The sequence below is a fragment of the Cetorhinus maximus genome, chromosome 18, assembly GCF_964194155.1.
Source record: "Cetorhinus maximus chromosome 18, sCetMax3.hap1.1, whole genome shotgun sequence".
Taxonomy (NCBI): Eukaryota; Metazoa; Chordata; class Chondrichthyes; order Lamniformes; family Cetorhinidae; genus Cetorhinus; species Cetorhinus maximus.
The window spans coordinates 50603492-50628999 of NC_135896.1; the positions used below are offsets into that span (position 1 = coordinate 50603492).

At 46.1% G+C, this 25508-nt stretch overlaps 1 protein-coding gene across 1 annotated transcript in view; it reads right to left on the bottom strand.

Annotated features, from left to right (window-relative positions):
- Nucleotides 1–3678: 3678 nt before the first annotated feature.
- Nucleotides 3679–25508, bottom strand: part of LOC144693164 (factor associated with metabolism and energy-like) — a 52286-nt gene continuing 30456 nt past the window's right edge. Inside the window, exons 5-6 of the mRNA XM_078562697.1 lie at nt 17079–17262; nt 3679–3926 (exon numbers count right to left, since the gene is read on the bottom strand). Coding sequence (XP_078418823.1) covers nt 3679–3926; nt 17079–17262 — 432 coding nt within the window. The remainder of the gene's footprint in view (nt 3927–17078; nt 17263–25508) is intronic.

Consider the following 25508-nt stretch of genomic DNA (forward strand, 5'->3'; position numbering starts at 1 on the left):
ATTGTTTCAATAACCAGCATTTTGCATTTTTTAAAGTCCCTTCCTTAGGCAGTTACAAGTTTTGATGGGTGTCTGGATTGTAGGAAATGTCTCTCTCTTCACATTCCCCTGAGGGTGATTTGTTTGTTTTTCGTCTTCATCTTGGAATGTGGCCTTGCATTTTTGAGCAGTTTGCTTTGTCCCAGTTTAAATTGCAAAATTTCCAGTCAATTGAAAGCTGAACAATCATATTTTCAAAAAAACAAACGGGCATTGCCTCGTGACACAGTTCTCACCCAGTTCTCATCCAATTATCTCCTGCTATCTAACCGTATCTGACCTAAAGAGCTCACTTGGTCTTGACTGCCAGCGGCAATGCAATGAAAAATCAACTGGTACAGCAAATAACTGCAAAATATCCCAAAAGTTGCTCTGCTAACATTGCTTCCAGATGTCCCCTAAAATATATGGCATTCAAAGTTATTTAAAGTCCAGATGTATGGCCTAGGGTTAATTGACAACACAATGGTCCAAGCATCCAAGATCCCTCAGCTTCACACTGAAATGTTTTCTCAGTTGATAATACTAACACAACCAGTATAAGAATGAAATATATAATTAAACAAAAATCATTTTAAATGTAATGAAGCCATATAATGACCTGCTCTCCATTAGTGGGATCACCAACTGATTCATTATTACTTTTAATTTTTTTTAAGTGGTTCCTCCACCATCTTGTGACTTCTTTTAATTTAAATCGCAATCGCTAAGTTCACAAGTCAAACACTGGGTTTGGTGTTAATGCTTCTTATATGCAGCAGTAACAATTCTTTAAATTATAAATTAAAACTGAAGTAGATGTTTCTGTACAACAGTTAACATTTTTCTAATGGGCACACTGACTTAGATGTAAACATTTAGAATGAACAGAATTATATTTGATGTGTAAATATGATGCAATAAATCTATTATTCATTAAGGTGTCTGTAAGAACCTGATTATTCATTGTAATAACAGTACCTTCATCCTTCAGTCTTTACGCAGTTTTGCATTCAATGAAACATTCTTCATTTATCACATGGCATAATAATTAAGGTCAATATGAAGAGAGAAGAAAGACACAAGGCCAACATATTCTTTCCATGTTTATTATTACTTAGGAATTGCATCAAAAATGGAACAAAATTTGATAGCTCCCCAAACCGTGTGCAGGGGATTGTGATACATGGTTAATTTGCACCATTGACTGCAATGGAGGTAACATGCAAACTTCATGCTGCCCAATGTTTTAAATGATTTCCATATCTAGTTAACACCAACCGTGCTGTTGATTGGCTGGGTGCCTGAATAGGAGCTCAATATCATGATGGCCTAGCACCTGTTAAAGATAGCCTGCATCTCTTTAAAGGAAAGGTGCATCGTGGCTGGAGCAAGTGTTTGGAGTCCTGTGGGAACTGAATCTTCCATGGGAAAGACAGAATGACACTACACGGGAGTGAAAAGGCCCCAATTCTTTTGAGGCCTTGATGGAGGAGTTGGAAAGGAAGAGAGATGTCCTGTAACCGCTGGGGGCCAGAAGGTCCTCCAGGTACATGCTCTAAAGACAGTGGGAGCAGATTACTGGGGACGTCAATGCCAGAAGTCAAGTCCCGAGGATCTGGCCACAGTGCCAGGTTCAATAAACCCACAGGAGTTGTCAAGGTCAGTCAATGCATCTTCAAGTGCTAAACCCTGCTATAACTGCACCACCAGCGTCAGGCGCTGCTCAAATCACCACAACCCCATCACACCTCCCAACAATCTCTATCAGGATTCATACCTGACATTCACATGCTACAATAAAAATATAAAGTGCTTGAAAAACTCGGCAGGTCTGGCAGCATTTGCGGAGAGAAAAACAGAGTTAACGCTGTGAGTCCTATGTGACTCCTCTTTGGAACTGAGTTCTGAAGAAGTCATATTGGACTTGAAATGTTAACTCTGTTCCTCTTTCTTCACAGATGCTGCCAGACCTGCTGAGTTTTTCAAGCACTTTCTGTTTTATTTCAGATCCCCAGCAACCACAGTATTTTGCTTTTATTCACAGGCTATACTTCACCGTGACACACTTAGCACTGCTGCAAGTTTCACACCCCCATCTCAGAGTTTGCACACATCACTGGCCATTCACCCATGACAGCCACATCAGCCAAACAATTTGCACGACACTCATTGACACACTTTCCTCTCTCTTACAGGAAAAGGATGCACACAACAGAAATGGCAGGAACTAACTAGAGAGTGACAGATGCGCCTGCATGTCCTTACTCCTATGGAGGAAATGGTGCTTGCTATTGGTGGGACACTCATTGCTGAGGCTGTGGTCAGCAAAGCAGCTGAAACCACTGATGATGACAGTATTCTCATACCTAATCCTCCTTCTCACATTCATTTCCCTCTTGTCCCATACTCTTTTGATTTGCCAGCTACAGATGGTATAAGCATGCACCTCTTATTTTCCCCTTTCCCAGCACCACAACCTTACCCTGTTCCTTTCACCCATTAGATATCCAAGACCTGTAATCTGGTCAGGCAGTGGAGGAACGGCAAGAGGGCAGTTTTGATGAAGGCACAGCACTTGATTGCACACATGAAGCCACCAGCTTGGATACTGGTATTCTACATAATTTAGAGGATAGGATTTAGAGGCGGGATCTCCATATGGTGAGACACCAGGCACAAGTGGCCTCCAGCCAGGGCAAGCATAGAGCAGATGCCAACTCACTAGAGGACAAGATCGCGCATGAGATCTGCTGCAGATCAGTCAGATAAGCACTTCAATGGGGCAGCTTACAGAAAGAGGCTGATAGGTATGCAGAAAATGGTAGGTGCATTGGGAAGTCCGGGACTAATGTCCTTTGGCACAGAAAGGTCCAGTATCAACTTGGAACAGGACTTTGTACTGAGCTTGAAGCCCATTCTTTTCAGCACAAAAGTGGTGGCCATCTCCATCAGCACATAGGACCCAAGCATGAGAGCTTTAGATGGCTGATGTTTCAGCCTCCAGCGCAGCATAAGCAACTTCCACCACAAGTCTGAGTGAAAGCTCAGACTGAAGTCACTCACGGTTAACTTGCTGCCATGCAAGTTGGGTATTGAGGGAGTAAAATCCCATTCAATTCTGGTACATGGCAAAGCAATATCTTGCAGTCAATGGCACCTGCACCATGGGAAGCCTGCAAAAGTTGTGTGCTCACTCCACCTGCTACCACTCAGTGATAGAGAGGGTCAGTAACCTCCATCATGCAATAGTGGATGGCTAACTGCAAGCTGGAAGGATCCAGATGTATAAAAGTTCATGGCCATGAATACCTTCACAGCCAATGGAAATGCTGTCCTTGCCCTGCTCTGAGGTTGCAGTTGGGGCTGTAGCAAGTGGCGAATTTAAGTAAGGACATCTTTACTGAAGCGTAGATAAATCACACATTTGTTTTCATTGAATTTTAGAAAGGCAAATTTCTCCCTGAACACCCTGAGCAGATATGGCTTTCTGTTCAGAGCTCTTCTCCCCTGCTCCCACTTTCAACAACTTGTCCTGCTCTGCATGGCCTCTGTTCATTCTTCAAGCCGTGCTGTATTCAAAGGGGAATTGTCAAATGGTTCTGTGAACTTATCCTATTGCTGTGAAATGATTCGGATTGGTTCAGTTCAACAGAAAAGCTATAATTCTTGATCAAAGAATTCATCAAACACTAGGATCCGTTCAGTCTTAGTTCTCATCAGTCTGTGCTGTGACTGCCTGGTATTATCCATCCAGCAATCCAAGGACTCATTGCTGGAGCTGTTGCTGGAACCATTCCATTGTGTCTGATGTTTCACAAGTTGATTAGGTATCCTAAAGTGGTTATTATTGCCAAAATTATCATTTATGAAGAGCATTGGAGAGATCAAGTTATTCCATAGATTATCTAAAATAAAATAGAAAGAATTAACCAAAACATAATCAGTTTGTTATTTTGTTAAAAAAAAAAGAACAGTCTGCTTTTAAATCTTTGCATATCAGGGGTGCAGATTTTCCGCTCCGTTGTCCATGAGGAATGCTCAATTCCTGGTGCAATGAAATGAAAATCAGGGCAGAGACACCCTGGGCCACATTTTCATTGCAGGTTCGGGAACCTGACACCCAAATGAATTCTGGGTCCCAGCCCCGTGCCTGAGTTGTGTCACTCTGTGAGGCTATTTTTAAATGACCTAATTGGACAGGAAGCAAGCTTGGCATCACTCACTTCCAGAAGACAGGAGTTGCCTGCCTGGCGCCAATGGCAAAGGCAGGCAGAAATCATGTTGGGGACTGCCTCTGCCTTGCCAATTAGAGTGGGCAACTCCTAGAGGTAGAACACAGTGGAAAGCAGCCAGGGGTGAGAAGGGTAAGAGCAGCACTCATGTCAGCGCTTGTTGGACCCACAGAGTAAGTTTAAACATGAATGCCAAGTAATTTCCCAGGGCTCTGTGGCAAACCCAACAGCTGTGCACAAACTTACACAAGAATGTTTGGGCTTGCCAGAAAAAATTAAAAATTCCAATTTCAAACAAATACCCCCCTTAATGATTTCCTTAAGGAGCTTAAGGGGCCATTAATTAACAGTGAACTTGTTTCTCAATCCCTCCACCCACTAGTCCTTTCACAATTCAAAGCTGTCCTGGAGACATCAGGATCCCAAGACAACATCTGGGACTGCAATCTTTAATTCCCACCTGCACTGAGTCCTGACTCCATGACCCTTTGAAAATCCAGCCCACTGTACCAGGTCTCCGCCCCGACACCACTCGCCCAGCTTTTCACGGACAAACTGATGTAAATGATTCTATGCCAACTGTAGGTGCCTTCATTGAGCTAAAAACATAGGAGTGTGCAAAGGATCTTGGGAATGGTTGTTGTGCTTCAACCGTCCATGGAATTGGGGGTGTCTAGGACCCTGGGAGCAAGTAACCGAATGGTGGCAAAGAAACCAGCATTTCAAGGACCCTTCCTCCACCCCATGGAATTTGAGTCTTAGGGCCTTGTTACTTCTGCTCTCTACACCACCACGTCCCATCCACCGTTTTCATTGGCGCACTAGCTCACGATCCTGCATCAATCTGCTGTGAGGCCAGTTCCAGGTACCCATCCTTATCATTATCCATTTCTGGAGTGGACTAAGATCTCACCCCTCAAAAATGTCAGGGAAACTCTAAAGGAAGGGAAGAGCCTAGCACATCCAGGTCCCAGCCTAGTTTGTGGTTATTTTCACCATGCTCCCATTGGATTTACTATCCAACGGTGCATTTTTTTTTTTCCCCTGCAGTCAACAATACGTGACAAATTTAATGAATGATTAGAAAGGCCTGGAATAGTGAGGGGCAAACAGCCTGCATTTGTAAAGGGCAGGTCATGCTTGACAAACTTTCTTGAATGTTTTTGAGGACATCACAGTGTATAAAGGGAATGTGGTGGGTGTAAAAACAAAAAACTGCGGATGCTGGAAATCCAAAACAAAAACAGAATTACCTGGAAAAACTCAGTAGGTCTGGCAGCATCGGCGGAGAAGAAAAGAGTTGATGTTTCGAGGACTCTTTTCTTCTCCGCCGATGCTGCCAGACCTGCTGAGTTTTTCCAGGTAATGTAGTGGGTGTGTTGTATGAATGCTCAGAAGGCATTTGATAAGCAGCCATTTAAGAAGTTTCATCCAAAAAGCCATGGGATATGGTGTTAAAGAAAATGCTGCCACTTAAATATAGAAATAGGGCGGGAACGGAGAATCCAGCGGCAGGCAAAAAGTCGGAACTCCACCGGTGTAAAAGCAGCTTGCAATTCTCTCGATGGTGGGTTTCAGGCAGGTCAGTTATCCCACCGTGAACGCCTTTTGCATTCATTAACAGCTCATGAATACCCATTAAAACAGCTGCTCGCTGGAATCTTGTCAGGCCTTCCAATCTTGCCTCACGCCAGCGGGAAATTACATCGGCCTCAAACCCGTTTGAAAAGGGGTGGCGTGCACACATCGGACCTCAGTTCACTGGCAACTTCGAGGTGCATGTAACATACATAGCCTACCTGCCATAGCGCTGCGCCGATCTTGTTGCTATGAACGCCACTCTGCTGGGGCTGTAGGGTTGGACTGCTCCTGCTCTTTGCCTACGTTGTCCGGAGGAACATCACTCTGTGTGGTACTCATACAGACCTCCACTTTCAGAAACTAGCACTTCAACTGGGGTGGGCTGTGAGGCGAGTGTGGAGTTGATGAACATGAGGGGGGCAATAGGGTGGCAAGGCTATGGAATGGCAGTGAGGGGGAAGGGCAAACATGAGGAGGCCTTTCTAGGGTCGCCCTCTAACTTCTTGTTGCCGCAGGAGTGAGCAGGAGTCTGCTTAGAAAGAAAGGAGGAAGACCTACTTGTGATAAAAGCCAGAGAAAGCCAATGGCTTCATTAGTGCTGTTAAAGGGCTACTCAGAACTCAGTGGCTTCATTTCACATTCGCTGCATCTCAAGAGTAACACATATGGATGTAGAATATGGGAATGCAGGCAATAGTGAAGGAGGCACAGCTGTATCATTTAGGGCATTCCAACAACGAAGGCCCATCACGTGTTCACAAGATTTGACATTCCTAGCGAGCCAAAGGGCATCCACTCATTGACCATGTTGTGGTGTTTGGAGGTCAATCATCTCAGTTCCAGGACATCACTGCAGGAGTTCCTCAGAGTAGTGTCCTAGGCCCAACCATCTTCAGCTGCTTCATCAATGACCTTCCTTCCAACATAAGGTCAGATGTGGGGATGTTCACTGATGATTTCACGATGTTCAGCATCATTCGCGACTCCTCAGATACTGAAGTAGTCCATGTCCAAATGCAGCAAAGCCTGGACAATATCCAGGCTTGGGCTGACAAGTGCAAGTAACATTCCTGTCACTCAAGTGCCAGGCAATGACCATCTCCAACAAGAGAGAATCTAACCATCCCCCCTTGACATTCAATGGCATTACCATTGCTGAATCCCCCACTATCAACATCCTGGGGGTTACCATTGACCAGAAACTGAACTGGACTAGCCATAGAAATACTGTGGCTACAGGAGCAGGTCAGAGGCCAGGGATCCTGCAGTGAGTAACTCACCACCTGACTCCCCAAAGCCTGTCCACCATCTACAAGGCACAAGTCAGGAGTGTGATGAAATACCTCTCCAATTGCCTGAATGAGTGCAGCTCCAACAACACTCAAGAAGCTTGACACCATCCAGGATAAAGCAGCCCGCTTGATTGGCACCCCATCCACAAACATTCACTCCCTCCAACCTGACGCACAGTGGCAGCAGTGTGTACCATCTACAAGATGCACTGCAGAAACTCACCAAGGCTCCTGAGACAGCACCTTCCAAACCCATGACCACTACCACCTAGAAGGACAAGGGCAGCAGACACATGGGAAGACCACCAACTGTAAGTTCCCCTCCAAGCCACTCAGCATCCTGACTTGGAAATATATCGCCGTTCCTTCACTGTCGCTGGGTCAAAATCCTGGAACTCCCTCCCTAACAGCACTGTGGGTGTACCTGCACCACAGGGACTACAGCAGTTCAAGAAGGCAGCTCACCACCACCTTCTCAAGGGCAATTAGTGAAGGGCAATAAATGCTGGCCTAGCCAGCGATGCCCACTTACTGTAAATGAATTTTTTAAAAAGCTGATTAGTCATTAATATGCCACATCAGAGATTCGAGCACAGAGCTAGGTTGGGTCACTCATCTCAATGAAATCTTAGCATCTCACACATGTTACATATCTGCGATGTCATCTTGGTGACCTCGATGCGTGTGCTAGTGTCTCAGAGACAAGGTGGCATCAGCCACCATGTACGTAGGGCAGGAAGAACTATGGACCCTTACAGTACCCATATGTTTCATCTACTCAGCTTCTTGCCCCTTGATGTCTTCAACATTTCCTTTCAGAGAGAAGGCAAAAGCAGATATGGATCCAGGGCTCCATGCTGCCTTTGTCATGTTCTAATGCAATGGGGGAGGTGAAGGAGGGGCAACTCCACGCGCAGATCCAGCAGGAGGGACATGGTCAAACGGAGCCAGAGCATGAACAGGAGGGTCAGGAGGAGAGACCCAGAAAACAGGGGTGACTTGCCAGACCTAGCGTAGAAGAGTCTCCTATTTACAAATGAGAGAGAGGCAATGCCGTGCACGTCTGCGCTTGTCCCGAGTTCTGGTACATCACATATGCCACATTCTTCATGAAGACCTGACCCTACGTGGAGTTAGAGGGTATCCCCTGTCAGTGGCTTTGAAGGTGAATGCAGCTCTCAATTTCTTGGCCTCTGGGTCTTTCCAAGGATCAACAGGCAACCTGTGCAGCACCTCTCAGTCTGCAACACATCGATGCATAAAGGAGGCCACAGATAATCTTTACAGGAAGGCCCATCATTATGTCAGGTTTGCTCTGGACAAAGATACCCAGGTCGCAAGATTCACCAGCTTTACTGCCATCTTAGGTTTCTCAAGAGTGCAGGATGCAATAGACTGCACACATGTGGCTATACGGGCTCCATGGCAGCAGACCCTGATGTTTATAAACAGCATGGGCTATCATTCCTTCAATGTACAACTGGTGTGTGATCACCGGAAGCACATGCTGCATGTTTGTGCACGGTACCCTGGGAGTTGCCATGACTCCTACATCCTGAGTCATTCACACGTACCTGAGATTTTCTAGGGATCATTACGTCTGCAGGGATGGCTGATTGGGGATAAGGGGTATGCACTGAAACGCTGGCTGATGACATAGGTGCGTCACCCCAGAGTTCTTCTGAGGAGGGCCCACACCTTCACATGCTCCCTTATACAGCAGACCATAGGGCTTCTGAAGATGTGCTTCAGGTGCTTGCACCGTTCAGGTATATCACTCCAATACACTCCTGACAAGGTTTCCCGCATCATCGCAGTGTGTTGCACCCTTCACAATCTGGCAATGCAAAGCGGTGACCCCCCTGCCAGGGGATGAACTGGAGAGGATGAGTGCTCATTGGAGGATGACGATCTGGAGGCTGGAGAACCTCAGGAGGCTGCTGAGGGTCAGTATGAGTGCGATCACGCCTTGGAGGAAGGAAGACGTGGGAGACGTGCCCGTGATACGTTAATCACTGACAGATTCCAGGAAGAGTAAAGTTAAGTGAGGGAATATGGCCACATCTCTCCTAGTTCTCAATGCCATTTTCTTTCATCTCAGGGGTGTCCACACACTTGCAGCGAGAACGAGTCCCACATTCACACTTGCACTTTCTGGCCTCATGAATCGCCAGGCCATGATCTTTGCTTTGGTCAGTGGGGCCCTGTGAGTGAGTTCACTCTGGGAACTGAGAGTCCACTTGGGAACAAGAGCAATGTGAGAGAAAACCTGAAGCCTTTGCCACCATCTAATGATGCAAACACTGCTGTGACTGAGATGTGGACATGCCCAGGGATCTCCTCCTCCTGTGTGTGTCTTTTCTTCTGCCGCTACCACTGAGGAGACACAAATGCCGCTAGAATATCAATGCTGATGAGCTGCCCTCACTCAATGGTGTTCCTTAGGGAAGAAGGGTTAGAAACGCTTACATCATACATTTCCAATAAAGATTTAAACACATCTCCCTGACATCACACAAGGTGTGGCAACTAGTTCAACTGAGGTTGACATCACAAGAATGTGAATCTCACAGTGGGACACTATCGCTGAGTGGGAGAAAGGCTAAACCTCAAAATAAGAGGGTTCCAATGTACAAAATCACAACGCCTTCAGATGCCCAAAACATTTACATAACCATCAAATATATTAACAAAAGTGCAATTTCTTTGCATCTATAGCACGCTCGTGACCCAAAAGCGACATCAAAATTTCTTAACTTTCCTAACTCTAGCATTGTGTCTGGGTACAACCCTGACATCCGCAGCAGAGGTGGAGGCAGCCTGCTGGCTGCTACGTTCTGATGCCTGTGATGACCTTGGCGGACGTCCTCTGGTGGCCTGAGGCCTGGAGGGCCCTGGCGCAGGGGCAGAATTGCCCTCGGCAGCCTGAGAAGCTGGAGTGGATGGGGTCACAGGCAGAGGGGGCTGTGAGCGGCTGCACACCCTTGGAGTGTCCTGAGAGGAGGCCGCCGGTGTATCCATCTGACGCTCCTCCTGCCTGTGGGTGCCTGAGGGCTCCGCCCTGACTCCTGCAGGAGATGGTACACCTGGAGGGAGGTCAAGGTGCCTCGTCCCCGTGTCACCTACATCTTGCTGCTGCCCACCCGGGGTGTGTGACCATGGAGTACAGGGCCGAGCCAAAATCTGACAGCTCCTGCTGGACCAAGGTCTCCATGGTGGTCGCCAGCCTTCCCATGGTGACCTCCAGGCGCTCGCATGTCGGAGCCACAACATCAGACAGAACGTGGACAGACCCCTCGATCTCTAGTCTCTGAGTGACTGCCGAATCTCTGCCTGATGTTTCGCAGCCTGTCATTGCATCTCCAGCATGGATTTGGCAGCTGCTTCCAGTGGCTCATCATCTGACTCGGACTGAGTGGGTGGCTGGTCTCCAGCAGCCCTCCAAGTGCTGGAGACCTGGTCTGTCTCTGCCTCCGACTGCTGCGGGGACGTGTCAGTGAGGTGTTCTCCAGAAAGTGAGGCCGAGCCTAATCTACAGCTGTGCCCCTCCCACGTGTGTGTCTCTGAGCTGGTGAGCGTGTGAGCGCCGTGACGATTCTTCTGGAGCTTCCTCTTTGGACGTAGTCTGGGGGCTCGGACTGGTGCTCGACTGGCTTGGGGGCCTCAACCTGCTGGTGCCTAGAAAATAGAAAATAGACTTTCAGTTAATGAGCATGAGCCAGATAAGACTGCATGTGACTCACTGAGCAGAATTTTATGTCTCATGGGTGGGCGTGCGCCCAACTCAATCGGGCATAAAATGGCGCGCGATGATGTCGAGTGAGCGTCCCAATGTCACTGCACACTCGCGCGATATTTCAGTCGGTGGGCCCACGCAGGAGTCGGCAGCCGCCTGCTGACAATTAAGTGGCCTATTAAGGCCATTAAAGTTTCAATTAATGTGAATTTTTGTTGCCCATCCAATGTTACAGTTGGCAAGCAGGCAAATCGGTCAGGCGGCCTTTGCATTTTTGAGGAAACCTCATCCAAGGGTGGGATGAGATTTCTGATATCGATTTTAAAAAATAAAAATGTTTGGGCAGAATTTTTATTATCTACATGCTCAGGTGAGTGAGTCTTATGTGGCGACATTTTTTTCAGAATTTCATATTCTTTATTTTTGTATTTAAAATTCTTCAGCTCCCTGAGGCAACTCTCTGCCTTCAGGGAGCTTTCATTCTGCGCTCCCCCATGTCCGCACTGATGTCACTGCTTGCCCTCTTCCCACCCCAACCCCAGCAGCGCTGAGCCTTTCAGCATGTGTTTCACGCTAGTTGGCCGCTAATTGGCCAGCCAGCATGAAATCGCAGTCCAGGGCTGATCACGGTTGGCGGTCTGTTTCCCGGTCACTCCCAGGCCTACCCACCGCGCCTGCCCGACAAAAATCCTGATTGTCAGGATTTGATGACATGATAATGCTGTGATCTGCACTAGGTTACTGGGAGAGGCTAATCTCCCCTTCCCTACAAGTGCGATCTCTGTCTTCCCCAGCCAGGTCAGCTACAGTGTCCTCAAACTCATTGAGGGCAATGATGTTGGCCATCCCTTCCCTGGTCTGCGCTCTCTCGCGTCTGTTGTGTGCCAGCTTGGTCTGTATCAAGAAGTAAGAAAGGCATGTAAAGAGAAGGGATGGAGCAGAGGTTGGGTGAAATGCATGTCCCCTGTGTCCGGTGGGCCCTCTCCAGAAGGGCCAGAGGATGGAGTGTAAGCAACATGATAGATGGGATGGTGGTGATGTGAAAGTCTCGGTGAGAGAAGGAGTGTTGATATGTGTCTCCCCCTAATGGTTGTGTGAGATCCCTGAAGAGAGTAGCTGTTTGAGTGCATAATGCCATGATTAGAGTTTGAAATTGGAGGGAGTTGAAGGATGACTCACCCAGGTGGAGCAGATGAGATCATTCTTCCTCTTCCTGCACTGGGTGGCATTTCGGGTGCCGTTACCAGCCACGCTGACCTGCTCTGCAACAGCCTCCCAGGCCGGAGAGGTGAAGCCTCTGTGCTTCCTGCAGCCATCCCTGGGATACAGGACTTGCCTGTGCACCTGCACCACTCTGACCAAGACCTGGAGGGCCTGATGAGTGAAGCAGGGTGCTGCCTTCTTCTTGAGGCTCTTGGCCTTCTTCTTCTGGCTGCAAGACATCTCTGCACATGTCCGGAAGACAGGTGGGCTGGAGAAAGCGAGATTATGTGATGGTCTGACCTTTAGATATGGTGCCCGGACCTTCAACTCCGCCAGCTGATGGCAGGCAAACAAATCAGCTCCTGACCCGCCAGATGTGTCAGCCCGATATTTGCCTGTGCATAATTAATGACCCTCCAAGTGCGGAATCAGGCGTGAGTTCCCGCCATTCCAGCCAGCGGGATGAGTGCTGCCAAAACCACCCCCCACCGCACTTAGTCTCAGGATGCAAATGCAGTCTCATCCCAAAATCTCTTTCTAGGAATCACCCAATCACTAATCATATAAATAATTTGGGCACAAGAGAAAAGTTTGTTGATATCAAATTAGGCCTTAAAGAAGAATGTTGGAGATACAGCAGGACATGAATAGGTGGTGGAAACCTGGGTAAGTAAGGTTTGGGAAGAAATGAATAGGGAATGCAAAACTATGCCACATGGTAAGATTCTTAACAGGGAAATCTGAGGATGTAGATGAATGGGTCCAGGTTTTCACGGAGTCTTCCCGACTCTACGGAACTTCAAAAATGATGGGCGGGACACAGATGCATAAGTCCTGCCCCATTTCTGACATATCCAATTCTTGCCAGCAGGAAAAAGAGGGCAGGGTATGATTCACACATGAGGGAAACTCAAACTCAGCAAGGTCATTTGAACTCAGTGCTGAATTCAAGCATACCCCATTTTGGATGTTGCAATGGCCTTAACCAGCTGTACAGGTGTCACAAATTTATGGAGTAGACATAAGCGCTCTTGACGACTGTCTAACCACCATGATCTGAACTTATTTAAATTCCTGTCAGTTTAGAAATGAAAAATAGGCTTCAGACATCAGTGACAGTTAAAACAACTCTGTTGTATTGCTTTGATTGATAGTCAGGTGATGGAGCATCTGTTCTAGCAGTTTCAATAGTTGTTGTTGGCATTTCATAAGGGCATGAATGCTTGACTCATTTCTAAAAGATACAATTATCTCAGCCAGGTGTTCTGAGGTTACAGTTTGTATTATAGTTAAAGAACCTATTGCAGGGTTAGCTGTCTTAGATGTGAGGTATCAGTAGAAGTTTGTTTGGTTTTATAAGAGATTAAACACTTGAGATTTTATAAAAGCTTTAATGGGCCTTCATGAATGGGAGTTTTTTTTACTATTAAGTCTTTATGGTGAGAGCTGTATTAGATTTTTAGAACTTTGTTTCATTTAATCTTCAAATGGCTCCCTAGGTCTTCCCAGGGTGGATACTGGGTAAGTTGGTATGGGGGGTATAAAGGACCATTGGGGAGGCGGCTAGGTGGGAGGGCATGAATTGGCATGAGTTGGGATGCAGAGTATAAGGGGCCATGGGGGGTAGTTGGGGATGAGAGGGTGTGAGGAGTGAGGGCTAGAAGGCCTAAAATCTTACAATACAATTGGCATAAAATCCCAGAGAACTGAGGCGAGCCTTCTAACTGTTGTAATGTGCCTTAAAGGGATAACTATGTCTTTAAGGGGTAACAGCATGACACACCTCCCTTCTAGTAATAGCGTGCTGCTATCCCTTAGAGGTTTATTACAACACTAACCAGCCCATCCTGGCACACAGTTGCCCCTGTGGCCACCCACGCACTGCTTCTGAGGCTGCTGACCCGACTCCATCCTGCCCCTTCCCCCCGGGAGCAAAAGTTGTGAAATACGAGGCCTGTTTACCAAGGCCAGATATTTCCTGACTCGAGCTACTGGCCTTGGAGGCAAAAATCCAGCCCATAGAACTTTAGAGTGCAAGTCGAAAACATTAATTTAAAGAAAGCAAATGGGATTCTAGGTTTTTTATTTAGGAGCATTGAATATGCTGTAAAAAACAAGTAGGGAAGACCTAACCTATAAAAGAAACTTACTAGGGCAATGTTGGGAATGGTAGCATAGTGGTAATATTACTAGACTTACAATCCAGCAGTCCAGTCTAATGCTCCAGTGAGTAGAGTTCAAATGCCGCTATGGCAGCTGGTGGAATTTAAATTCAATCACAGAATTCATAAATCTGGAATTAAAAAGCTTAGTCTCAGTAGTGATGATTATGAAAGTATTGGATGATTGTAAAAAACCATATGGTTCAGTAATGTCCTTTAGGGAAGGAAATCAGCTGTCTTCACCCTGTCAGACCTATATGTGTCTCTCGGCCCACAGCAAAGTGGTTCACTTTTAACTGCCCTCTGAAATGGCCGAGCAAGCCACTCAGTTATATCAAGCAACCACAGAAAAGCCAGAAAGGAATAAAACACCAAGTGACACCCACATCCCATGAACGAATAAAAAAAAACATTGACCTTGGCACCAGAAATGACACATTCTGTCAAGTCGGCCCTGCAAATTGTTCCCTACAAACATCTGATTTTGTGCCAAAAGCTATGGGTCCTGACATCTGGCAGTTGTACTGAAAACTTGTGCTCCAGGAATAGCCATGTCTCTAGCCAAGCTGTTCGAGTACAGCTACAACACTGGCAAATACCCGACAACGTGGAAAATTGCCCAGCTCTGTCCTGTCCACAAAAGCAGGAGAAATTACCAACCCATGAGTCTGCTCTCAATCATCAACAAAGTGATGGAAGATATCGTCAAAAGTGCAATCAAGCAGCATTTACTCTTCCATAATCTAGCAGCCAATACTTACTTTGGTTTCTGCCAGAACCTCTTAGTTCCAGACTTCATTACTGCCTTGGTCCAAACATGGGCAAAAGAGACGAGTCCAGAATGACTGTCCTTGACATCAAGGTAACATTTGACCAATTCAAGAAAACGCTCACCACCACATTCTCAAGGGCAATTAGGGATGGGCAATAAATGCTGGCCTTGCTGGCCAGAGATGTTCCCATCCCATGAGCAAAAAAAAACATGCATGAAATTCTGGGAAATCCATTATCGGGGGGATTTTAAAACTATGGAAAGTGAACAGAAAAGTAAAATGATACCGTGAATGAGAGGCTATTGTTATGAAAGGAAGACTCAAAGTATTGGCGACTTTCTGATTGTAACAGAAAGATTAGGGGAGCAACCTAATGAAAAATGTTAAAACTGCAATAATTGTTGAGAGGCTAAATAGCAAAAGATTATTTCCATAGGTTGAAAAAATCGCAACAAGGGTATACTCAGAATTGTCACTTGAAGAATGAAGGGAATTAAAAGCATAATTATCCATAGAGGGAGATTAGAACATGGGCCTGAATCTTCTGGTCGGCGTGCGGGGGCGGGACCCACTCATTGACACATAGAATGACACGCGGTGATGTCAGGCATGCGTCCCGATGTCACCGCACGTCATTCAGATCTTCAGTTCGGTGGGCGCACACCGGAGCCGGCTGTGCACCCGACTGTCAAAGGCTGAGTAAGGCCATTTAAATATCAATTAAAATAATTAACAGAGCTGCCCGTCCAACCTTAAGGTTGTCGGGCAGGCAAAGAGCCCAGGCGGCCTTCGCATTTCTCCTGAAACCTCATCCACGGGCGGGATGAGGTTTCATGAAGTTTTTAAACTTCTATTAAAAATTTTTAATAGAAGTCATAGACATGTCCCAGCTCATGTGACACTGTAACATGAGGGGACATGTCTGAATAATTTTTAAAAATCTTTTATTGACATTTTGATAATGAAATTGAACTCCCTGAGGCAGTTTCATGCTCAGGGAGGACAGGCCCAACTCAGCCTCCTCCTCCACATGCACAGGGAGCACTCAGCGCTTCCGGGTGCACGTCATGCTGGGCGTGCCTTAATTGGTCCACCCACGTAAAATCGTGGCGTGCAGCAGATCGCTGTCCCCCCCGCCCTCACCGACAGGGAGAAAATTCTCCCCATGGAATACTTTGCCACAAATTGGAACTGAGGCAGAATTTGTAAGTGGATTGGATAAGTATTTGAAAATTAAGATGATAAATGGAGAACAGGCCGAAAATGGGATTAGAGCAGATAATTCCAGTTGAAGAGCTGGAAGCAAACACCTGCATATTTGATGCAATGCCCAAAACAGTAACTTGAACGATTTTCAATCTGTGTTAAGGCTCTCTCACGCCACAACATATTTTTTACCTTGGTCTAAGGCAATATTTGCCATTGTCTTTCTGCATAATATTCAGGGTGATCACCCATCCACTTTTGAAGGAAACAGTCCTGTTTTGAGAACGGCCATTTGGTAGTTTTGAGGAATGAAAACCAAACAACAACGTCCATTTCGCACTCATGTGAACCAAATAACTTCGGCTCACAAAAAAGATTGGCAGAGTTGGGGGTCATGTGGCTGCAGCTTTCTTACTTCTCAGACCTGGGATGACTACCCATTTATTCCAAGTGCACCAGCATTTCTTAGAAATAAACCTGAACGTGGAAATTCATTTGGATTTGGTTGTGTTCCAAGTTGTGCCTTATGCCTGGGTGTTTGACTGTTGCATTTAGCAAAAGATTGCACACGTGTGAGGATGTGTGTTTTGTATCCATACACAAGCAGATCCTTTTTATCCATGTGTACAGCCTCTAAAAATGACCCACGTCATCCAGTTTTGGAGTAGGAAAGTGGTGTGATATTCATACCAAATATTAGTTAAGACACATTTCTGCACGAGTTGAACACTTCGGGTACATGGTTTGCATAATATCAAGCACTCTAATGTGGTATGGACTCTCACCCTCTATGTGGGAGGTAGGCCCCAAAATTCCTAGGTGTAACAATTCATCAGTGCCTTTGCATTTTATCCAAGGGATAATTTAGTTACCATCATCTGTATTGAACGTTTCATCACATTCTATTGCAATATAGTACTGATCTTCTTGATAATTATTATTTTGTTCTCTTTCCCTTGCTTTTTTGGCTCCGAGATCCTTTATTTTCTGTTTATTATTGCGAGTCTCCAAGTGAAGACTCCTCTTCATTTCTGTCTGTTCTTGCAGGTGAATTGTCTGTTCAAAGAAACAAATGAAGCCATGAACCAGTCATTCTACTGGGTTATGAAATAAAATGTGATAAAAGTTTAGACTGGAAGTTGAATACAACCCCAGGCATGAATATAAAAAGAGCTACAAAGTTAATCAAAACTCTAATATTACGTTATTTTATTATATTTGAATTGAAATAGGTTCTCTCAGCTTTAAGGTAGGGTTTTAATCTATCTGCATCCGAGAGTATGATGCCAAGGTTAAAGATATGCTCTTGTTGTATTTTTATTGCTGTTATAGACTTGCTTTCCCCATATCCTATTTGTTTCTCATGAATGCAGGATAAAACGCTGATGGTGAATATGATTCCAATACTGATAGAGGTCTGGATGGTGTGTCCCCAGGCTTACTCAAGGAAAGTAGGAAAGAGATAGTAGTGGCACTAGTTTAAAAAATACAGAAGGTCCAGAAAAGAGGGGGTGGTGTCAGAGGACTGATGGACAGCAAATGTTAATCCATATAAGAAACAGGAGATAGAACAAATCCTGGGACGGAGAAGGGGGAAGGGGAAAGTAGGTCATACTTAACTAACTTAATTGTTTAAAGAGGTAACTGAAAGAGGAGATAAGGATCATGGGGTACATGTCATACACTTGCATGTTCAAAAAGTCTTTGCTAACATGCCTCAAGACAAAGATTAGAACATGTGGAACCAGAAGACAAATAGCTCAATGGATAACTGCCTAAAAAAAATTAAAAAGCAGAAGAGGAGGGGGACAGAGTTATTCAGTAGGAAGGAAGGCTGCACAAGATTCAGTGCTGAGATCACTGCGTGGAATTCTCCCAAGCCCCCGCCAGTGGGATCAATGGCGGGCGGAGGGAGCGGAGAATTCAATGGGAGGCCCAAAAATCGGTTTCATGCCGGCATGAATTTTCAGTGCCATCTTCCAACGCTGCCCGCCATGGCAGATCGGGAATCCCGCTGGACGCTGGCGTGAGGCCAACCTGCGTTCCACTAATGGGGTGCAAATGAAGGCCCGACCAGAACTGCCCCCCATGCCCAATTCTCCGTTACGCCATTGAGAAAACACGCCAGTCCAGAACACGTCTCAACAAGCGTGACGTGCAGAAGTCGGGACTTAACTTTAGGGCCTTGCTCAGGTCATGGGCATCGGAGGAGAAGATGATGCTGGAGGTGTACAGCAACCGGGCCCCAGAGGAACACGTGCAACACATGCTGGGTGGATTCTCATGGACACGGCTTCACCGCGAAGCAGCTCATGGAAGGTGGGAGGCTTCAGATCTTTGTGGACTTCGTTGATGCTTCGGAACTTTCTGGACTTTGTCATGGGCTGTTAAGGATGCAGCAAAGGGATACGGGGGAAAGAGGGAGGTTTAAGTGTGAGTGGGTGAGGAAGATCTTGGGTGGGGGGAGCGAGTTCGGAAGGAGGAAGGTGTAACAGGGAGAATGTTGCAAATGGGGAGGTAGGTGTAAGGGAGGGAGTCTGGAGGGGGGAAAGGTGTATAGGGGGAGGTGGGAGTACGGTGGGGGGAAGGAGCAAGTTCTGGGGGGGTAGGAGGTGTTCGGGGGAAAAGGGCGTATGCGGGGAAGAAGGAGTGAGGGTGAAGGGAGGAGAAAGAGGGGGAGGAAGGTGTAAGGTGTGAGGGGTGGAATTTCCAGGTGAACATGCAAGGGAGGGGTTTGTGGAGTCAATGACTGCCTCCTGGGGAGCGTACTCAGGGTGGGCATAGTAGGATGGGATGATTAGAGTAACAGGGGACAGTAGGATGGGAGGCCAAGGATGCATTTGTAGCATTGGAAGGTGTGGAGAGGGTGGTTGGTGGGGACATGAACCCGAGGGATGGGAAGGAGGAGGTCAGGGAGTTCAATGTGGACAGGGGTGGGGTTCTCTGAAAGACAGGGAATGTGCATGTTCATCTAAACATCTTGGAATGAGGAAGGTTCAGACTGAAAGGTGACGGTGGGGAAGTCAAAGGTTATGCCGGGGGGGTCTATTGTTATGGGGGAAAGGGCATGGGTGACTGGGGGATGGGAAATGGTGGGGGAGCTCATCAGAAATGTGACTATTGCCATCCTTGCGATGTGTTGGATGGGCACAGGTGATGCATGGGAGTGTGCTCAGTGGGTGGGTGGAGATGCAGGTCAGCTCAGTTGGACAACTGAAAGAGAACCCCAGCAGGCAGCATTGAAAATGCTCGGGACAAGATGAGTGTGACAGATGAAAGCTTTAGTGTTTGGGAGAATGCTTGCATGAGGTTCTGAAAGGCCCTGCCACACACACACTTCTCCCTCCAGGATCATTTGTGGTCCGGTTGCATGCAGCTGAACTGCTGGTGTTGTGGGGGGGTGGGAGGTCTTACGAAGCCTGTACAATGATGCTGAAAGGCAACAGTAGACATTATTTAGTGATAGTGAACATATTTGCAGCTATTACAGTGACATTGTTCACTGTTCAAATTTTCTTGATTTTACATTGCCTACCACCTCTCCTCGGTGCTGCCCTGACATCCGCAGGAGGCAGGCTGTGGAGTTGTTTGCCCTGTTTCCTTTGATGACTTCGGCGGCTGTCTTCTGGAGAGCTGAGGCCTTGGGGGCCCTGGCTTCCTTTGGCTGTCACCCTGTGGGCCAGCTGCTCCCTCTGCGGTGACAGAGGATGAGGTTCAAGGGATCACAGGCAAAGGGGACTCAGAGGGAACCTCAGAGTCCTGAATGGATGGCTATCCAGCTGCCGCTCTCCCTCCCTTTGGGTGCCCAAGGGCCCCAGCCTGGCTCCTTGAGGGGAAAGGGCACCTGGAGGGATGTCGATGCGGCTTGTTCCCCTTTCATATTGTCAGTGCATGAACTCACCCATGACAATGGCGATGGAGTGCAAGTCTGCGTGTATCTCCGCCAGAAACTGGGCATTCTGCTTGACCAGGGTCTCCATGGCTTCCGCCATCCTCCCGATGGAGACCTTCATACGTGCTCATGTGGGCACCACTTCTTCAGAGATCAGGCCCACAGACTCCTCCAACTCGTGTGCCACTCTGTTGAGGGCTTCCAACAACTCTGCATGATGTTTCCCCGCCTCTTGCTAACTCTCTACCATGAGCTGGAAGGCCAATTCCAGAGGCTCATCATTTGACTTGGTCCTCACAGGTGCCTCTTCCCCAGCAGTCCTCCGAGAACCGGGGAGCTTGGCTGAACCTGCTTCCTCCTGCTGGGGACACGTGTCCATGCGGTGACCACCAGATTGTGAGACCCTTCCTAAACTAGTGCTAATACCCGCTGAGGTGTGTGTTCCTGAGCTGGTAGAGGGTGCAAGTGACTGTTGTGATTCCTCTACAGGTGTGGAGCTCTCCTCTTCCACTCCCTCCTGGCATATCTCTGGTCTGGAGCTGTGGCTGATGCCCGATAGGGAGTCCTCCTCCTCCTTGGGCCTTGGTCTCTTCCTGGTAGCAACTGTAAGTGAGATGGAAGAGTGCAAGTGACAGCATCAGCTGCCTCCAACATGGAGGCACATTTGACCCTCAGGTTTGCATTGAATGGATGAATCCTTACCAGATGGGTGCCCAAGGCTGAGCTCCCCATCGCCAATGGCTCGGTCCAGCTCCACTCCTGCGAGCTCAGGTGCCCTCTCCTCGAATTCCATCAGAGACCTGAAAAATGGTCACCCCCTTCTGCCCCCCCCGACCTCTGCAATTATAAAGGACCTTCTCCTGCTCAAAGAAGAGAACATGTTTGAGAGGAGTTGCATGTTGCATGGGTTGGAGCAGTGGAAATTGGTTCATTTATCATGCCTCCCCTCGTAAGATAGCCCATGTCATCACTGGTGCGAATTGGGCAGAAGGGTTGTGGACTTGCTCCCTCCAGAGCGCTGAGCAAATCCACATGCAAGGGGAGGGCTCAGACAGGCATGTGATTTGCAGAGGTTGCTGGTTCCGTCTGCGACTAAGCCGGTTTCCCCCCTTTCCCCCCCACCCATCCCCAGCCCCCCTTCCATGTAGTGTTCCATGTCTGCTGAAGGGTGAGGGAGGCACAGTGGGCACTCCACCACAGTGTGGATCCACTGAAGTGGGACTGTGAGGCAGGACATGCCATTGCCACTGAGCATTGAACGCTGACATATTGGAGCCTTTGTGGTTTATGCAACCATCTGATGAGACTTACACTGGCGGAACAAAGAGGGTCGTTCATCCTCATCCAGCACTGTGTTGCCGACCTCTTCTGCAACACTGGGCACTGACAGCATCGGCCACCTGCGCCCAAGCAGCATTGGTATCTCTGCTTGGCTTCCTCCTCCCATCAGGCGGGTACAACACACCTCGACATAGTCCAGGAGGACGCGCAGGGAGGCGAAAATAAATTTCAGAGCAGGGCTGACGGATGGGCTTGCAGGCATCTCTCTGTTTTTGGTCTGACATTGTGGATGTCCGGGTGCCTTTTAAATATGGTGCCCTGATACGACAGTGTGACGCGCGCCATCAAGCCCACCCCGCAACAGAAGACGGCGCGGAACCCTAGGATGCATAATTAATTACGCTGGGGCCAGAAGATGTGGCGTGGTTTCCTGCCGGCCTCCACAGCATGAGACACTCCCCGCACTCCCCGCACTCCCCTTCCCTCCCCTCCGCCGCCCCCTCAAAATGGGGCTTAGTCCCAGATGGGAAAATTCCGCCCACTGTTATTAATTTATATTAATGATATGGGCTTGGGAATAAGTAACCCAATATCAAAATCTGCAGGTGACACCAAAGCCGGGGAGGGTGGGGGATGCAGCGAGTTGTGTGGCATAACTAACACTGAGGAAGAATGTAACATATTACAAAAAGACATTAGAAATCTTACAGACTAGGTAGCTAAATAGCAAATAAAGTTTAACCTTGATACATATGAGGTGCATGCACTTTGGTACAAAAGACGGAATCATCACCGACACTTTTAGCAAGTAAGAAACTGAATAAGGTAGAAGAGCCAAGAGATCTAAGGGTACAGGTGAATAAATCATTAAAAGCAGCATCGTAGGTCAGCAAAGCAATTAAAACTGCTAAAATGCACTGGGATTTATTTCTAGAGGTACCGTGTTAAAAAAATACCAAAGTTATGTTAAACTTAAAGCACTGTGCAGTTGTGGTCTCCACACCATTAAAAAGGACATAGGAGCACTGGAGAAAGTGTAAAAATGATTTGCAAGGATGGTACCAGAACTGAGAGATTAGCTACATGGGCTGGATTTTTTATCTTTAGAAAGGATAAGACTTGGAGAAGACCAAATAGATATTTCTTTAAAATTATCAATGGGTAGGACAGGGTAGATGAGGAGAGAATGTTTCACTTGTGGGAGAATCCAAACCGACATCATAAATATAAGATTGTTGCAAATAAATCCAACAGAAAAATAAGGACAAATTTCTTTACTCAGAAAATGTGGAATTTGTGGCTACAGGAAGTGGTTGAGACAAATAGCTTAGATACTTTCGAAAAGAAACAGATGAGTATTTGTGAGAAAACAGAATAGAAAGATATGCTGAAAGGATGAAATGAGATAAATGGAATAGGAGGAGATTCATGGGGAGTATAATGTCAGCTTATAGTTGGGCCAAGTGGCCTGTTTCTGTTCCATATATTCTATACAAAATCTATTTTCGGCTAATTTCTGAAGTATAAGGAAACCCAATTTAGTGCATTATTGAATTATACAATGGAACTGTTAATTAACGCCTTCTTTATATTACAGAACTGCTCAACTTAGAAACAATTGCGCAATATGTTTCCAATACTGTGGAATCCACCCTATTTACATTTCCAATTAACATCAAAGGACAAACTGCAGATAGCAAGTTTTATGCATGAGTAGCTTAATTCTTGGTCAGAAAGTCTTCCCAATGTCTGACAAAGTTCCTCACATTGAAGCAAATGAAAAATCACTGTTAGCCTGTAAGAGTGACTTGGCTGAGTGTTTAGCCTGTCTGTGACAAGACAATCATGGTCACTACCATTACTGTCAGTATTTATATTTGCTGCCTTTGGAGGCACCAGGGAACTTATGGTCCTGGTCACCTCCAGAACCTGCAATGTCACTCCCTTTGCAGTGTTCCTGGTCAAGTTCGAGCTCCCTTTGTACGCATCTTGGTAATAACTAAAGAGCTGCCTTGGACTACATGTATTTTGTTTTGTTTACCTTTAATGATACTAACAACCAATTGTAAAAATACAAGCAACTTTGTAAACCTCTTAAAAAGTTTGAAATAATTAATATTAAGTTTTCTCACTTTTCAAAAAAAAAATATGGTTTAAAAAATCACACCATAACATTATCCAAGTAGAGAGGGCTTTAAACTAAACAAGAGGGGTGAGATCTCAAGCTTGGGTAGATGTAGCAGTTCAAGGTGTAGAGTCAAGACAGGAGAGCAAAATAGTAATATGAGAAATGAGGGTCAGAGAATGGCAGGAAGGGACAGAGAGAAAAAACCTAAGAATACATCAACAATCAAGACTGTATGTTACAAAGGTAACAAAAAGACAAAACTGAAGGCTCTCTGTCTGAATGCACATAGCATTCATAACAAAATAAATGAATTGATGGCCCACATTGAAGTAAATAAATATAATCTGATTGCAATTACTGATACGTGACTGCAAGACGACAAAGATTGGGTCCTTAATATTGAGGGGTACATGACATTCAAGAAGAATAGGAAGCTAGGTAAAGGTGGAGGGGTAGCACTGTTAATCAAAGAGGGTATTGGTGCAATAGTTAGAAATGACCTTGGTTCAGGAGATCAGGATGTAGAATTGGTTTGGGTGGAGATCAGGAAAAGTAGGGGTAAAAAGTCATTTATGGAAGTGGTTTACAGGCCCCCTAACAGTAGCCACAGTAGGACAAAGTATTCAAGAGAAAATATTGTGTGCTTGTGATAAAGGGACGGCAATAATCATGGGTGATTTTAATCTACACATAAGCTAGAAAAATTAGATTGGCAGTAGTAGCCTGAATGAGGAGTTCATAGAATGCTTTTGAGATAGTTTATTTAGAGCAGCATGTTCTGGAACCAACCAGAGAGCAGGTTATATTAGACTTGGTATTGTGTAATGTGACAGGATTAATTAATGACCTCAAAGCAAAGGCACCCCTAGGTAACAGCAACCACAATATAATTGAATTTTATATCCAGTTTGAAAGGGAGAAGAGTGGGTCTAAGGCTAGTATCTTAACTTAAATAAGGACAACTATGTGGGGATGAAAGCTGAGCTAGCTGAAGTGAACTGGGAAACTAGGCTAGAGGATAGATCAATAGAGAAGCAGTGGCAGACATTTAAGGGGATATTTCAGAGTATTCAGAATAAATACATTCCTACTATTAAAGAAAAATTCTAAGGGGAGGATGCGCCATCTGTGGTTAACTAAAGAAGTTAAGGAAAGCATCAAACTTAAGGAAAAAGCATACAACCCCACAAAGACGAGTGGCAGGACAGATGATTAGTCAGAATATAAAGAATGGCAGAGAATGACTAAAAAGTTAACCAGGAGAAAGAAATTAGAGTATGAGAGGAAGCTAGCTAGAGATATAAAAACAGATAGCAAGAATTTCTACAGGTTTTAAAAAAGGAAAAGAGTAAGTAAAGTGGGTGCTGGTCCTCTGGAGAGTGACAGTCGGGAGTTAATAGTAGATAATAAGGAAATGGCAGAAGAAGTTAATAAATATTTTGCTTCTGTGTTCACTCTAGAGGATACAAAAATACATTCCAGTAATAGCTGCAAATCAGGAAGTGGAAGGGAGAGAGGAACTTGGTGAAATTGAAATCACTAGGGAAACGGTACTGAACAAATTGATGGAGCTGCAGGCTGGCAAGTCTCTGGGTCCCGATGAACTACAGCCTAGGGTCTTAAAAGAGGTGGCTAATGAGGTAGTCGATGCGCTAGTGTTAATTTCCCAAAATCCACTAGATTCTGGAAAGGTTCCATCAGACTGGAAAGTAGCAAATATAACCCTTCTGTTCAAGAAGGTAGGGAGGCAGAAAACAGGACACCATAGGCCAGTTAGCTCAACGTCTGTTGTGGGGAAGTTGTACGAATTGATCATTAAGGAGGTTATAGCAGGGCACTTAGAAGAGTTCAAGGCAATTGGGAAGAGTCAGCATGGTTTTATGTATGGAAAATCACGTTTAACCAATTTATTGGAGTTTTATTGAAGGAATAACGCGTGCAGTGGATAAAGGGGAGCTTTAGACGTACTGTACTTGGACTTCCAGAAAGCATTTGATAAGA